Source organism: Cyprinus carpio, chromosome A11 (assembly GCF_018340385.1).
Source record: "Cyprinus carpio isolate SPL01 chromosome A11, ASM1834038v1, whole genome shotgun sequence".
NCBI classification, from domain to species: Eukaryota; Metazoa; Chordata; class Actinopteri; order Cypriniformes; family Cyprinidae; genus Cyprinus; species Cyprinus carpio.
In genome coordinates this window covers 18235445-18251625 of record NC_056582.1, presented here as the reverse complement: position 1 = coordinate 18251625, position 16181 = coordinate 18235445, and the positions used below count along the sequence as shown (strand labels likewise).

The following is a 16181-nucleotide window of genomic DNA, read 5'->3' as shown; positions in this document are numbered from 1 at the left end:
TACGAGAGGATTGTGCATGTCTATGGTGACACTATCAACTGCAAAATGAATCTGCAGTGGTCAGGTGGTACAGCAATCATGTTGTGCTACCAATAGGTGTGTTCGACTTCATGCAGCGCTGCACAGACCGAAGCGGTGTGTGCCAGTTCTTCTAATTCTTCCTTTTTTTGTTTAATTAACCAGAACAAAATATACAACAGTAAATGTACAAGAATGTGCAAACCATTTATTCAGTAATCAACAACTGTGTATTAGAAGAAAATATTACAGGTCTTGTTTACTTTTTTATAACAATGTTCTCCAAACTGGTGCAGTAGTCCTTAAGTCTCCTGAAGAAACTGATAAAATTCCCAAAATGATAAAAAGCTTTGCAAGAAAAGTTACATTTATTTAAATAATACATACCAAAATTAATTTGAATGGAATACCTTTTCCTTCTAATTACATTTTCCACATACACCCCCCAAAAAATAATTGTGTAAACAATTACAAAATACATGGATAATATAGACACCTTTTTCATTGAGCAAACAAATCACAGGAATAATCAAGATCCAGATTAAATGTCTAACACACTTTTAGCTGCATATACCATGAAACATTTTAAAAATATAGCCTTTTATTTAAACAGTATATTTCACAAACATGCCAAGCTTTATTCAAATTCTAAATATACTGGTCCACAATAAGCTTTTGACCTGTATCACTGGTTATAATATTCCTGTATTTATTAGTACAACTGTGTTTAAGAACATCAGCATCTCCTAGGAACATAATTTCTTTAACATATTGCCTCAGAAGAATCACTTCCATAAGGTCTTACAAATTGTATTACTTGCGCCCTACAAACTTTTTTCAGCATTCATGAAAGGTTTCTAGAGCACCAAATCGGCATATTAAAATGATTTGGATGCAGTAATGGCTGCAGACATTTCAGCTTTGCCAAGATTGAATTTCAAAGTTTAAATATACAGTTCTTTTAAATTGGCAAAAAAGGCTAGTACTTTGCTGAATGTGCAGGTCTCAGGGAGAGGAACTTAAAGCACTGATGAAAGAACAGTTATGCAAGAACAGCCAAGTGATTTTAAAAAAAAAAAAAAAAAAAAAAAAAAAAAAAAAAAAAAACCACCCAAAAAAAAAAAAAAAAAAAAAAAAAGCAGTTATTTATTTGAGGGGGAGAGACAATTATTATTATTTTTTTTTTTTTTAAATAAACTCAGCAAACAGAGAAAACATGCCATATGTATAAAACATTGAATTGAAAAGATCAAGCAAGTGTTACGCAAAATTCCCCATGACCATTTCCTTCACCACATCCCAACCATTTTCTTGAGCACTTCCCTGGCCAACACCACTCCCTTGTCGTCTTGCATGGCTAATCCCGCTTCCCTGGCCAGTTCCGCTTACCATACTGCTTCCCTGGCCAAGACCGCTTCCCATACCATTACCCATAATGCTTCCCTGGCCTTGACTGCTTCCCATACTGCTTCCCTGGCCAAGACCGCTTCCCATACCATTACCCATACTGCTTCCCTGGCCAAGACCGCTTCCCATACCATTACCCATACCGCTTCCCTGACCAGTACCGCTTCCCAGGTCCAGACCGCTTCCCTGACCAGTACCGCTTCCCAGGTCCAGACCGCTTCCCATACCATTACCCATACCACTTCCCTGGCCCAGACCGCTTTCCAGGCCAGTACTGCTTACCAGGCCCTGGCCAAGACTTCTTCCCTGACCACTACCGCTTCCCTGGCCTTGACCGCTTTCCAGTCCGCTTCCCTGGCCAAGACTGCCAAGACCACTTCCCATACCCTGGCCAAGACTGCTTTCCTGCCCAGCACCACTTCCCTGGCCAGTACTGCTTACCAGGCCCTGGCCAGTTCCGCTTACCAGGCTAGAACTGCTTCCCATACCCTGGCCAAGACCGCTTCCCTGGCCAAGACCAGTACCGCTTTCCTGGCCAGTACCGCTTCCCAGGTCCAGACCGCTTCCCATACCATTACCCATACCACTTCCCTGGCCCAGACCGCTTTCCAGGCCAGTACTGCTTACCAGGCCCTGGCCAAAGAGCCAAGACCCTGACCAGTACCGCTTCCCTGGCCAAGACCGCTTCCCATACCGCTTCCCTGGCCAAGACCGCTTCCCATACCGCTTCCCTGGCCAAGACCGCTTCCCATACCATTACCCATACTGCTTCCCTGGCCAAGACCGCTTCCCATACCATTACCCATACCGCTTCCCTGGCCCAGACCTCTTCCCTGACCAGTACCGCTTCCCAGGTCCAGACCGCTTCCCATACCATTACCATTTCCCATACCACTTCCCTGGCCCAGACCGCTTTCCAGGCCAGTACTGCTTACCAGGCCCTGGCCAAGACTTCTTCCCTGACCAGTACCGCTTCCCTGGCCTTGACCGCTTTCCAGTCTGCTTCCCTGGCCAAAACTGCCAAGACCACTTCCCATACCCTGGCCAAGACTGCTTTCCTGCCCAGCACCACTTCCCTGGCCAGTACTGCTTACCAGGCCCTGGCCAGTTCCGCTTACCAGGCTAGAACTGCTTCCCATACCCTGGCCAAGACCGTTTCCCTGGCCAAGACCAGTACCGCTTCCCTGGCCAGTACCGCTTCCCAGGTCCAGACCGCTTCCCATACCATTACCATTTCCCATACCACTTCCCTGGCCCAGACTGCTTTCAAGATCGCTTCCCGTACCACTTACCTGGCCAGCCCCGCATACAATACTGCTTCCCTGTCCAGTACCGCTTCCCTGGCCCAGACTGCTTCCCAGGCTAAGATTGCCAAGACCACTTCCCATACCCTGGCCAAGACCACTTCCCTGGCCCTGCCCAGTACCACTTCCCATACCCTGGCCAAGACCGCTTCCCTGGCCAGTACTGCTTTCCTGCCCAGTACCACTTACCATACCACTTCCCATACCCTGGCCAAGACCACTTCCCTGGCCCTGCCCAGTACCACTTCCCATACCCTGGCCAAGACCACTTCCCTGGCCCATTGCCTGCACCAGTACCACAACTTCCCATACCCTGGCCAAGACCGCTTCCCTGGCCAGTACTGCTTTCCTGCCCAGTACCACTTACCATACCACTTCCCATACCCTGGCCAAGTTCACTTACCTTTACCTTTTCCCATACCACTTCCCTGCCTGGCCAAGACCACTTCCCTGGCCCTGCCCAGTACCACTTACCATACCACTTCCCATACCCTGGCCAAGACCGCTTCCCTGTCCAGTACTGCTTCCCTGGCCCAGACCGCTTTCTGTACTACTTCTCTGGCTCAGACAGCTTATCAGGCCAGTACCACTTACCATACCGCTTCCCTGGCCCAGACGCTTCCCATACCATTACCATTTCCCATACCGCTTCCCTGGCCAGTACCACTCACCATACCGCTTCCCTGGCCAGTTCCACTCACCATACCGCTTCCCTGGCCAGTTCCACTCACCATACCACTTCCCTGGCCAGTACCACTCACCATACCGCTTCCCTGGCCAGTTCCACTCACCATACCGCTTCCCTGGCCAGTACCGCTTACCATACCGACTTCCCTGGCCAGTACCGCTTACCATACCACTTCCCTGGCCAGTTCCGCTTGCCATACCACTTCCCTGTCCAAAACCACTTACCAGGCCAGAACTGCTAACCAGACCCTGGCTAGTACCGCTTACCATACCACTTCCCTGGCCAGTTCCACTCACCATACCGCTTCCCTGGCCAGTCCAGTTTCACTCACCATACCGCTTCCCTGGCCAGTACCGCTCGCCATACCGCTTCCCTGGCCAGTACCGCTCACCATACCGCTTCCCTGTCCAGTACCACTTGCCTTACCGCTTCCCTGGCCAGTTCCACTCACCAGGTATGAACTGCTTACCAGGCCCTGGCCAGTTCCACTCACCATACCGAGTTTCCCTGGCCGCTTTCCTTGCTCAGTACCACTCACCAGGCCAGAACTGCTTACCAGGCCCTGGCCAGTTCCACTCACCATACCGCTTCCCTGGCCAGTACCGCTTCCCGTTCCACTTACCAGGCCAGAACTGCTAACCAGACCCTGGCCAGTCCACTTCCCATACCGCTTCCCTGGCCAAGACCAGTACCGCTTCCCTGGCCAGTTCCACTCACCAGGCCAGAACTGCTTACCAGGCCTTGGCCAGTTCCACTCACCATACCACTTCCCTGGCCAGTTCCGCTTGCCATACCACTTCCCTGTCCAAAACCACTTACCAGGCCAGAACTGCTAACCAGGCCCTGGCCAGTTCCACTCACCATACCGCTTCCCTGGCCAGTAACACTTCCCATACCGCTTCCCTGGCCAAGACCAGTACCCTTTCCTGGCCAGTTCCGCTTCCCATACCGCTTCCCTGGCCAAGACCAGGTACCCCTTCCTGGCCAGTACCGCTTACGCTTCCCTTACCCTGGCCTGTACCGCTTCATCCCATACCCTGGCCTGTACCGCTTCCATACCCTGGCCTGTACCGCTTCCCATACCAGGGCCTGTACCGCTTACCATACCCTGGCCTGTACCGCTTCCCATACCCTGGCCTGTACCGCTTCCCATACCCTGGCCTGTACCGCTTACCATACCGCTTTCCTGGCCAAGACCACTTCCCATACCCTGGCCAGTACCGCTCACCATACCACTTCCCTGGCCAGTTCCACTTACCAGGCCAGAACTGCTTACCAGGCCCTGGTCAGTACCACTTCCCATACCGCTTCCCTGGCCAAGACCAGTACCGCTTCCCTGGCCAGTACCACTTCCCATAAAGCTTCCCTGGCCCTGGCCCCAGTACCGCTTCCCTGGCCCGCTTCCTTGGTCAGTACCACTCACCAGGCCAGTACTGCTAACCAGGTCCTGGCCAGTTCCACTCACCATACCGCTTCCCTGGCCAGTTCCACTGGCACCATTTACCGCTTCCCTGGCCAGTACCACTTCCCATAACCGCTTCCCTGGCCAAGACCGCTACCCCTTCCCTGGCCTGTACCCAGCTTCCCATACCCTGGCCTGTACCGCTTCCCATACCCTGGCCTGTACCGCTTTTTTTTTCCCATACCCTGGCCTGTACCGCTTACCATACCGCTTTCCTGGCCAAGACCACTTCCCATACCCTGGCCAGTACCCGCTCACCATACCACTTCCCTGGCCAGTTCCACTTACCAGGCCAGAACTGCTTACCAGGCCCTGGCCAGTACCACTTCCCATACCGCTTCCATGGCCAAGACCAGCACCGCTTCCCTGGCCAGTACCACTTCCCATAAAGCTTCCCTGGCCCTGTCCAGTACCGCTTCCCTGGCCGCTTCCTTGGTCAGTACCACTCACCAGGCCAGTACTGCTAACCAGGCCCTGGCCAGTTCCACTCACCATACCGCTTCCCTGGCCAGTTCCACTCACCATACCGCTTCCCTGGCCAGTTCCACTTCCCATACCGCTTCCCTGGCCAAGACCAGTACCCCTTCCCTGGCCTGTACCGCTTCCCATACCCTGGCCTGTACCGCTTCCCAAACCCTGGCCTGTACCGCTTACCATACCGCTTTCCTGGCCAAGACCACTTCCCATACCCTGGCCAGTACCGCTTCCCTCTCCGCTTCCTGGGTCAGTTCCACTTACCAGGCCAGTACTGCTAACCAGGTCCTGGCCAGTTCCACTCACCATACCGCTTCCCTGGCCAGTTCCACTCACCATACCGCTTCCCTGGCCAGTACCACTCACCATACCGCTTCCCTGGCCAGTACCACTTCCCATACCGCTTCCCTGGCCAAGACCAGTACCCCTTCCCTGGCCTGTACCGCTTCCCATACCCTGGCCTGTACCGCTTCCCATACCCTGGCCTGTACCGCTTCCCATACCGCTTCCCATACCACTTCCCATACCCTGGCCAAGACCGCTTCCCTGTCCAGTACTGCTTCCCTGGCCCAGACCGCTTTCTGTACTACTTCTCTGGCTCAGACAGCTTATCAGGCCAGTACCACTTACCATACCGCTTCCCTGGCCCAGAACGCTTCCCATACCATTACCATTTCCCATACCGCTTCCCTGGCCAGTACCACTCACCATACCGCTTCCCTGGCCAGTTCCACTCACCATACCACTTCCCTGGCCAGTACCGCTTACCATACCACTTCCCTGGCCAGTACCGCTTACCATACCACTTCCCTGGCCAGTTCCGCTTGCCATACCACTTCCCTGTCCAAAACCACTTACCAGGCCAGAAACTGCTAACCAGACCCTGGCTAGTACCGCTTACCATACCACTTCCCTGGCCAGTTCCACTCACCATACCGCTTCCCTGGCCAGTTCCACTCACCATACCGCTTCCCTGGCCAGTACCGCTCGCCATACCGCTTCCCTGGCCAGTACCGCTCACCATACCGCTTCCCTGTCCAGTACCACTTGCCTTACCGCTTCCCTGGCCAGTTCCACTCATCAGGTATGAACTGCTTACCAGGCCCTGGCCAGTACCGCTTACCATACCACTTCCCTGGCCAGTTCCACTCACCATACCGCTTCCCTGGCCAGTTCCACTCACCATACCGCTTCCCTGGCCAGTACCGCTCGCCATATAATACCGCTTCCCTGGCCAGTACCGCTCACCATACCGCTTCCCTGTCCAGTACCACTTGCCTTACCGCTTCCCTGGCCAGTTCCACTCACCAGGTATGAACTGCTTACCAGGCCCTGGCCAGTTCCACTCACCATACCGCTTCCCTGGCCGCTTCCTTGCTCAGTACCACTCACCAGGCCAGAACTGCTTACCAGGCCCTGGCCAGTTCCACTCACCATACCACTTCCCTGGCCAGTACCACTTCCCATACCGCTTCCCTGGCCAGTACCGCTTCCCGTTCCACTTACCAGGCCAGAACTGCTAACCAGACCCTGGCCAGTTCCACTTCCCATACCGCTTCCCTGGCCAAGACCAGTACCGCTTCCCTGGCCAGTTCCACTCACCAGGCCAGAACTGCTTACCAGGCCTTGGCCAGTTCCACTCACCATACCACTTCCCCTGGCCAGTTCCGCTTGCCATACCACTTCCCCCTGTCCAAAACCACTTACCAGGCCAGAACTGCTAACCAGGCCCTGGCCAGTTCCACTCACCATACCGCTTCCCTGGCCAGTAACACTTCCCATACCGCTTCCCTGGCCAAGACCAGTACCCCTTTCCTGGCCAGTTCCGCTTCCCATACCGCTTCCCTGGCCAAGACCAGTACCCCTTCCCTGGCCAGTACCGCTTCCCATACCCTGGCCTGTACCGCTTCCCATACCCTGGCCTGTACCGCTTCCCATACCCTGGCCTGTACCGCTTCCCATACCCTGGCCTGTACCGCTTCCCATACCGCTTTCCTGGCCAAGACCACTTCCCATACCCTGGCCAGTACCGCTCACCATACCACTTCCCTGGCCAGTTCCACTTACCAGGCCAGAACTGCTTACCAGGCCCTGGTCAGTACCACTTCCCATACCGCTTCCCTGGCCAAGACCAGTACCGCTTCCCTGGCCAGTACCACTTCCCATAAAGCTTCCCTGGCCCTGTCCAGTACCGCTTCCCTGGCCGCTTCCTTGGTCAGTACCACTCACACCAGGCCAGTACTGCTAACCAGGCCCTGGCCAGTTCCACTCACCATACCGCCTTCCCTGGCCAGTTCCACTCACCATACCGCTTCCCTGGCCAGTACCACTTCCCATACCGCTTCCCTGGCCAAGACCAGTACCCCTTCCCTGGCCTGTACCGCTTCCCATACCCTGGCCTGTACCGCTTCCCATACCCTGGCCTGTACCGCTTTCCTTTACCGCTTTCCTGGCCAAGACCACTTCCCATACCCTGGCCAGTACCGCTTCCCTCTCCGCTTCCTTGGTCAGTTCCACTTACCAGGCCAGTACTGCTAACCAGGCCCTGGCCAGTTCCACTCACCATACCGCTTCCCTGGCCAGTACCACTCACCATACCGCTTCCCTGGCCAGTACCGCTTCCCATACCGCTTCCCTGGCCAAGACCAGTACCCCTTCCCTGGCCTGTACCGCTTCCCATACCCTGGCCTGTACCGCTTCCCATACCCTGGCCTGTACCGCTTCCCATACCCTGGCCTGTACCGCTTCCCATACCCTGGCCTGTACCGCTCACCATACCGCTTCCCTGGCCAGTTCCACTCACCAGGCCAGAACTGCTTACCAGGCCCTGCCCAGTTCCGCTCACCATACCACTTCCCTGGCCAGTACCACTCACCATACCACTTCCCTGGCCAGTTCCACTTACCAGGCCAGAATTCCTTACCAGGCCCTGGCCAGTTCCACTCACCATACCACTTCCCTGGCCAGTTCCACTTACCAGGCCAGAACTGCTTACCAGGCCCTGGCCAGTACCACTTCCCATAAAGCTTCCCTGGCCCTGTCCAGTACCGCTTCCCTGGCCGCTTCCTTGGTCAGTACCACTCACCAGGCCAGCACTACTAACCAGGCCCTGACCAGTTCCACTCACCATACCGCTTCCCTGGCCAGTTCCACTCACCATACCGCTTCCCTGGCCAGTACCACTTCCCATACCGCTTCCCTGGCCAAGACCAGTACCCCTTCCCTGGCCTGTACCGCTTCCCATACCCTGGCCTGTACCGCTTCCCATACCCTGGCCTGTACCGCTTCCCATACCCTGGCCTGTACCGCTCACCATACCGCTTCCCTGGCCAGTTCCACTCACCAGGCCAGAACTGCTTACCAGGCGCTGGCCAGTTCCACTCAACATACCACTTCCCTGGCCAGTTCCACTTACCAGGCCAGAACTGCTTACCAGGCCCTGGCCAGTTCCACTCACCATACCACTTCCCTGGCCAGTACCACTCAACATACCACTTCCCTGGCCAGTACCACTCACCATACTACTTCCCTGGCCAGTACCACTCACCAGGCCAGAACTGCTTACCAGGCCCTGGCCAGTACCACTTCCCATACCGCTTCCCTGGCCAAGTCCAGTACCGCTTCCCTCTCCGCTTCCTTGGTCAGTTCCACTTACCAGGCCAGTACTGCTAACCAGGCCCTGGCCAGTTCCACTCACCATACCGCTTCCCTGGCCAGTTCCACTCACCATACCGCTTCCCTGACCAGTACCAGTTCCCATACCGCTTCCCTGGCCAAGTCCAGTACCGCTTCCCTCTCCGCTTCCTTGGTCAGTTCCACTTACCAGGCCAGTACTGCTAACCAGGCCCTGGCCAGTTCCACTCACCATACCGCTTCCCTGACCAGTACCACTTCCCATACCGCTTTCCTGGCCAAGACCAGTACCGCTTTCCTGGCCAAGACCAGTACCGCTTTCCTGGCCAGTTCCGCTTCCCATACCGCTTCCCTGGCCAGTTCCGCTTCCCATACCGCTTCCCTGGCCAGTTCCGCTTCCCATACCGCTTCCCTGGCCAAGACCAGTACCGCTTTCCTGGCCAGTTCCGCTTCCTATACCGCTTCCCTGGCCAAGACCAGTACCACCGCTTCCCTGGCCAGTACCCACTTACACACTTCCCATACCGTTTCCCAGTCCAGTACCGCTTCCCTGGCCGCTTCCTTGGTCAGTACCACTCACCAGGCCAGTACTGCTAACCAGGCCCTGGCCAGTTCCACTCACCATACTGCTTCCCTGGTCAGTTCCACTCACCATACCGCTTCCCTGGCCAGTTCCGCTTCCCATACCGCTTCCCTGGCCAAGACCAGTACCGCTTCCCTGGCCAGTACCACTTCCATAAAGCTTCCCTGGCCAAGTCCAGTACCGCTTCCCTGGCCGCTTCCTTGGTCAGTACCACTCACCAGGCCAGTACTGCTAACCAGGCCCTGGCCAGTTCCACTCACCATACCGCTTCCCTGGCCAGTTCCACTCACCATACCGCTTCCCTGGCCAAGACCAGTACCCCTTCCCTGGCCTGTACCGCTTCCCATACCCTGGCCTGTACCGCTTCCCATACCCTGGCCTGTACCGCTTCCCATACCCTGGCCTGTACCGCTTCCCATACCGCTTTCCTGGCCAAGACCACTTCCCATACCCTGGCCTGTACCGCTCACCATACCGCTTCCCTGGCCAGTTCCACTCACCAGGCCAGAACTGCTTACCAGGCCCTGCACAGTTCCACTCACCATACCACTTCCCTGGCCAGTACCACTCACCATACCACTTCCCTGGCCAGTTCCACTCACCATACCACTTTCCTGGCCAAGACCAGTACCGCTTTCCTGGCCAAGACCAGTACCGCTTTCCTGGCCTTTACCAGTATGGCTTAGAATAGTGCTTCTCTGGCCAGCTTTCTGGCTTCCCTCCCATACCGCTTCCCTGGCCAAGACCAGTACCGCTTCCCTGGCCAGTACCACTTCCCATAAAGCTTTCCCTGGCCAAGTCCAGTACCACCTTCCCCTGGCCGCTTCCTTGGTCAGTACCACTCACCAGGCCAGTACTGCAAACCAGGCCCTGGCCAGTTCCACTCACCATACCGCTTCCCTGGCCAGTTCTTGCTTCCCATACCATACCGCTTTCCCTGGCCCAGACCAGTACCGCTTCCCTGGCCAGTTCTGCTTCCCATACCGCTTCCCTGGCCAAGACCAGTACCGCTTCCCTGGCCAGTACCACTTCCCATAAAGCTTCCCTGGCCAAGTCCAGTACCGCTTCCCTGGCCGCTTCCTTGGTCAGTACCACTCACCAGGCCCAGTACTGCTAACCAGGCCCTGGCCAGTTCCACTCACCATACCCGCTTCCCTGGCCAGTTCTGCTTCCCATACCGCTTCCCTGGCCAAGACCAGTACCGCTTCCCTGGCCAGTACCACTTCCCATAAAGCTTCCCTGGCCAAGTCCAGTACCGCTTCCCTGGCCGCTTCCTTGGTCAGTACCACTCACCAGGCCAGTACTGCTAACCAGGCCCTGGCCAGTTCCACTCACCATACCGCTTCCCTGGCCAGTTCCGCTTCCCATACCGCTTCCCTGGCCAAGACCAGTACCGCTTTCCTGGCCAGTTCCGCTTCCCATACCGCTTCCCTGGCCAAGACCAGTACCGCTTCCCTGGCCAGTACCACTTCCCATAAAGCTTCCCTGGCCAAGTCCAGTACCGCTTCCCTGGCCGCTTCCTTGGTCAGTTCCACTCACCATACCGCTTCCCTGGCCAGTTCCACTTCCCATACCGCTTCCCTGGCCAGTTCCACTTCCCATACCGCTTCCCTGGCCAAGACCAGTACCCATACCCTGGCCTGTACCGCTTCCCATACCGCTTTCCTGGCCAAGACCACTTCCCATACCCTGGCCTGTACGCTCACCAATAACCGCTTCCCTGGCCAGTTCCACTCACCAGGCCAGAACTGCTTACCAGGCCCTGCACAGTTCCACTCACCATACCACTTCCCTGGCCAGTTCCACTCACCATACCACTTCCCTGGCCAGTTCCACTCAACATACCACTTCCCTGGCCAGTGCCCCACTCAACATACCACTTCCCTGGCCAGTTCCACTTACCAGGCCAGAACTGCTTACCAGGCCCTGGCCAGTTCCACTCACCATACCACTTCCCTGGCCAGTTCCACTCAACATACCACTTCCCTGGCCAGTTCCACTCACCATACCACTTCCCTGGCCAGTTCCACTCACCATACCACTTCCCTGGCCAGTTCCACTCACCATACCACTTCCCTGGCCAGTTCCACTTACCAGGCCAGAACTGCTTACCAGGCCCTGCCCAGTTCCACTCACCATACCACTTCCCTGGCCAGTACCACTCACCATACCACTTCCCTGGCCAGTTCCACTCACCATACCACTTCCCTGGCCAGTTCCACTCACCAGGCCAGAACTGCTTACCAGGCCCTGGCCAGTTCCACTCACCATACCACTTCCCTGGCCAGTACCACTCACCATACCACTTCCCTGGCCAGTTCCACTCACCATACCACTTCCCTGGCCAGTTCCACTCACCAGGCCAGAACTGCTTACCAGGCCCTGGCCAGTTCCACTCACCATACCACTTCCCTGGCCAGTTCCACTCACCATACCACTTCCCTGGCCAAGACTGCCGAGACCACTTCCTATACCCTGGCCAATACCGCTTCCCTGGCCTGTACCACTTGCCGTGCCACTTCCCTGGCCTGTACCACTTGCCGTGCCACTTCCCTGACCAGTACCTCTTGCCACACCGCTTCCCTGGCCAGTTCCACTCACCATACCACTTCCCTGGCCAAGACTGCCGAGACCACTTCCCATACCCTGGCCAATACCGCTTCCCTGGCCTGTACCACTTGCCGTGCCGCTTCCCTGGCCTGTACCACTTGCCGTGCCACTTCCCTGGCCAAGACTGCCGAGACCTCTTCCCAAACCCTGGCCAATACCGCTTCCCTGACCAGTACCGCTTCCCAGGCCACTTCCCTGGCCCAAACGGCTTACCAGGCCAGTATCGCTTCCCTGACCAAGACTGCTTCCCAGGCTCAGACTGGTTCCCATACCATTACCCATACCACTTCCCTGGCCCAGTCCACTTACCAGGCCAGTACTGCTTACCATACCGCTACCCTGACCAGAACGGCTTCCCTGGCCCAGAATGCTTATCAGGCCTTGGCCAGTACCACTTCCCTGGCCAAGATTGCTTCCCATACCACTTCCCTGGCCCTGGCCAGTACCCCTTCCCATACCGCTTCCCTGGCCAGTACCCCTTCCCATACTGCTTCCCTTGCCAAGACCGCTTCCCATACCACTTCCCTGGCCCTGGCCAGTACCCCTTCCCATACCGCTTCCCTGGCCAGTACCCCTTCCCATACTGCTTCCCTTGCCAAGACCACTTCCCAGGCCACTTCCCTGGCCCAGACGGCTTCCCTGGCCAGTACCGCTTCCCTGGCCCAGACCGCTTACCAGGCCTTGGCCAGTACCACTGCCCTGGCCAGTACCACTTCCCATACTGCTTCCCTGGCCCTGGCCAGTACCACTTCCACTTCCCAGGCCACTTCCCTGGCCCAAACGGCTTCCCAGGCCAGCACCACTTCCCTGGGCAAGACCGCCTCCCAGGCCCATGCCACTTCCCAGGCTGCCTCCCATGCCACTTTCCAGGCCAAGGCCACCCCCCTGGCCCAGACGGCTTAACAGGCCAGTACTGCTTACCAGGCCCTGGCCAAGACCACTTCCCGTACCGCTTCCCTGGCCAGTACTGCTTTCCATACCCCTTCCCTGGCCAGTACCGCTTCCCATTCCGCTTCCCAGGCCAGTACCGCCTCCCAGGCCCATGCCGCTTCCCAGGCCAAGACCGCCTCCCATGCCCATGCCACTTCCCAGGCCCATGCCACCTCCCAGGCCCATGCCACCCCCCTGGCCAAGACCGCCTCCCATGCCACTTCCTAGGCCAAGACCACCTCCCAGGCCAAGACCACCCCCCTGGCCCAGATGGCTTACCAGGCCCTGGCCAAGACCACTACCCATACCGCTTCCCTGGCCCTGGCCAGTACCACTTCCACTTCCCATACCGCTTCCCTGGCCAGTACCGCTTCCCTGGCCCATGCCGATTCCCTGGCCCAGACTGCTTCCCATGCCGCTTCCCAGGCCCCTGCCAGTACCGCTTCCCTGACCAGTACCACTGCCCTGGCCAAGACCGCTTCCCAGGCCAGTACTGCTTCCCAGGCCCTGGCCAAGACTGCTTCCCATTCCGCTTCCCTTGCCAAGACTGCCTCCCATTCCATTTCCGTGGCCCTGGCCAGTACCACTTCCCATACCACTTCCCTGGCTAAGACCACCACCCAAGCCAAGGCTGCCCCCCTGGCCAAGGCCACCTCCCAGGCCCAGATGGCTTACCAGGCCAGTACCGCTTCCCAGGCCCTGGCCAAGACCTCCTCCCAGGCCAAGGCCAGCCCCCTGGCCAAGGCCACCTCTCTGGCCCAGACGGCTTACCAGGCCAGTAACACTTCCCTGGCCAAGACCGCCTCCCTGCCCCTGTCAGTTGGCCAAGACCGCTTCCCTGGCCGCCTCCCTGCCCCTGTCCAGTACCACTTCCCATACCACTTCCCTGGCCAGTACCACTTCCCATACCGCTTCCCTGGCCAGTACCACTTCCCTTGCCAAGGCCACTTCCCGTACTGCCTCCCAGGCCCATTCCGCCTCCCAGGCCCATTCCGCCTCCCAGGCCGCCCAGATGGCTTACCAGGCCAGTACCGCTTCCCAGGCCCTGGCCAAGACCGCCTCCCAGGCCAAGGCCACCTCCCTGGCCCAGACGGCTTACCAGGCCAGTACCACTTCCCTGGCCAAGACTGCCTCCCTGCCCCTGGCCAGTACCACTTCCCATACCACTTCCCTGGCCCTGACCAGTACCACTTCCCGTACCGCCTCCCTGGCCCATTCCGCCTCCCAGGCCGCCTCCCAGGCCCATTCCGCCTCCCAGGCCCTGGCCGCCTCCCTGGCCCCGGCCGCCTCCCTGGCCCCGGCTGCCTCCCTGGCCCCCTCCCTGGCCTCGTGGTTCACTGCATGCAAAGCCACCGGTGGTTGGGCAACATTTTTGTGTGGCAGGACACTGGCCATCATGGAAACAGCTTTCAGCAAACAGTGGAGTCATCTCCGGTATTGGACATTGACCTGGCTTCACTGCGTGAACAGTCAGCTTTAGTTTGTGCATATAGACAGTATGCCACTTTAATATACAACACGAAACTCAGCATGAATAGCAAGTTTTACCTACAGAGGGAATTATGTGCCAAGTCAGTGGTTTTCGATTCCAGGCCTGGGGACCCCCTACTCTATAAATTTTACATGTCTCCCTTATCTAACACCTGATTGTGATAATCAACTTGTTGGTTCAGTAAATGGAGCTCTCCTACCAAGATGATTATCTTAATCAGGTGTGTTAAATAAGAGAGACATGCAAAATGTGCAGAGCAGGGGGTCCCCAGGACTGGAATTGAGAACCACTGTTTGAAGTATTAGTTCTCTATTTTGTAAAGTCATCCTGTGCTTAAAACTACCCTTAGGGATGAATTCAAACCTACTTTAGATGAAAACAAAAGGCAAAGTCTCTGCTTAAAACTTACATTGAATTCAATGTATTACTACTCTGTATTTTGTTTTTTGTACCCTTAGCATCCATTATTAACTGAAACTCACTGAACACAGGAGGCACGCAAACAGGCCCACAGTCAAATTGACAGCATTTGTATCCTCCAGGGCAGTCTTTATCAGAAGTACATCCTCGATGGGATGGCACGACCGTCAGCCTCGCTGGACATAAACCGTCCACTAGAGAATTCAAAAGGATCATTAGGGGAGGCAAGGGAGTGTGGTTTCAGCATTTGTAAATCAGGGGTTTCACAGTGCATCTCAAACCTAAATACAAATTTTAAATTTGTCCACTTCAAATCAAGTGTTTTAAAACCTACTACTTGTTTATAAACTGTTAATTAAGTTCAAAGACTGAGAGTCACATTTCTGCATTTGTCAGGCTGGGTAATGAAATCAGCAGATCGTCTCACCTGTGGTTCGTCTTTGAATGGCGTGAGTTATCCTCAAGTATCCAAACAGACATGATAAAACAGCAGTCAACGAGAAATACACTCGAGCTGTCATCCTCCCAGCCTGAGATCTTACAATGATCTCTGCTGGAAAATGTGCTGAATTGGTGTGTCAGGAGAAGCAGCCAGCAAAGCACACAAAACTTAAACAAATATGTGTTGCTGCAATATCAATCTCTGTAAAATGGGGTTTTAAAGAACCAAAGAGAACAGGTCAATTCCAACCCTGATCAAACTCACCTGCCTGTAGCTCTCTAGTAATCTGAAATGCCTTGATTAACTTGTTCAGGTGTGTTTGATTGGGGTTGGATGAGTTGAATCCTGCATTCATGCCATGTCATAATTAAGCTAGTCTAATTACATAGGATTGTGCATTTCTATGGCGACACTATCAACTGCAAAATGAATCAGCAGTGGTCAGGTGGTACAGTTGTGGTACCAATAGGTGTGTTCGACTTCATGCAGCACTGCGTGCCGGTTCTTCCAATTCTTCTTTTCTTTAATTAAACAGAACAAAGTATACAACAGTAATGTACAAGTGTGCAAACCATTTGTATTGTATATTAGTAGAAAAAATGTCTTTTTTACTTTTTTTTATTAACAATGTTCTCCAAACTGGTGCGGTTGTCCTTAAATGATATTTGGTTTGGATCCTGAACTTGTGATAAATTTTCCCCAAATAATAAGATGTACA

General features: G+C 55.6%; 1 protein-coding gene across 7 annotated transcripts; it reads right to left on the bottom strand.

The window, feature by feature from the left end:
- Positions 1-1156: 1156 nt before the first annotated feature.
- On the bottom strand, positions 1157-15696 carry LOC122146618 (fibroin heavy chain-like). 7 transcript variants are annotated; one of them, XM_042766607.1, is made up of 12 exons: positions 15449-15696; positions 15084-15215; positions 13956-14567; positions 11634-13912; positions 9896-10039; positions 9537-9680; positions 8306-8954; positions 8108-8203; positions 7145-7371; positions 6746-6829; positions 5869-6211; positions 1157-2983 (listed from the first exon to the last, which is right to left on the bottom strand). In XM_042766607.1, exons 1-12 carry the CDS (start codon positions 15540-15542, stop codon positions 2049-2051), a joined length of 5739 nt encoding a protein of 1912 aa, XP_042622541.1. In that variant the 5' UTR covers positions 15543-15696; the 3' UTR covers positions 1157-2048. The 7 variants fall into 7 exon arrangements, with proteins under 7 accessions (XP_042622541.1, XP_042622543.1, XP_042622545.1 ...); XM_042766609.1 differs by lacking the exons at positions 8108-8203; positions 9537-9680; positions 9896-10039 and adding an exon at positions 7845-7928 and having other exon boundaries at positions 7145-7498; positions 8283-8924; positions 11616-11710; positions 11771-13912; positions 15449-15695; XM_042766611.1 differs by lacking the exons at positions 8108-8203; positions 9537-9680; positions 9896-10039 and adding exons at positions 7845-7928; positions 11447-11518 and having other exon boundaries at positions 7145-7498; positions 8283-8815; positions 11639-13912; positions 15449-15694.
- Positions 15697-16181: the final 485 nt, after the last annotated feature.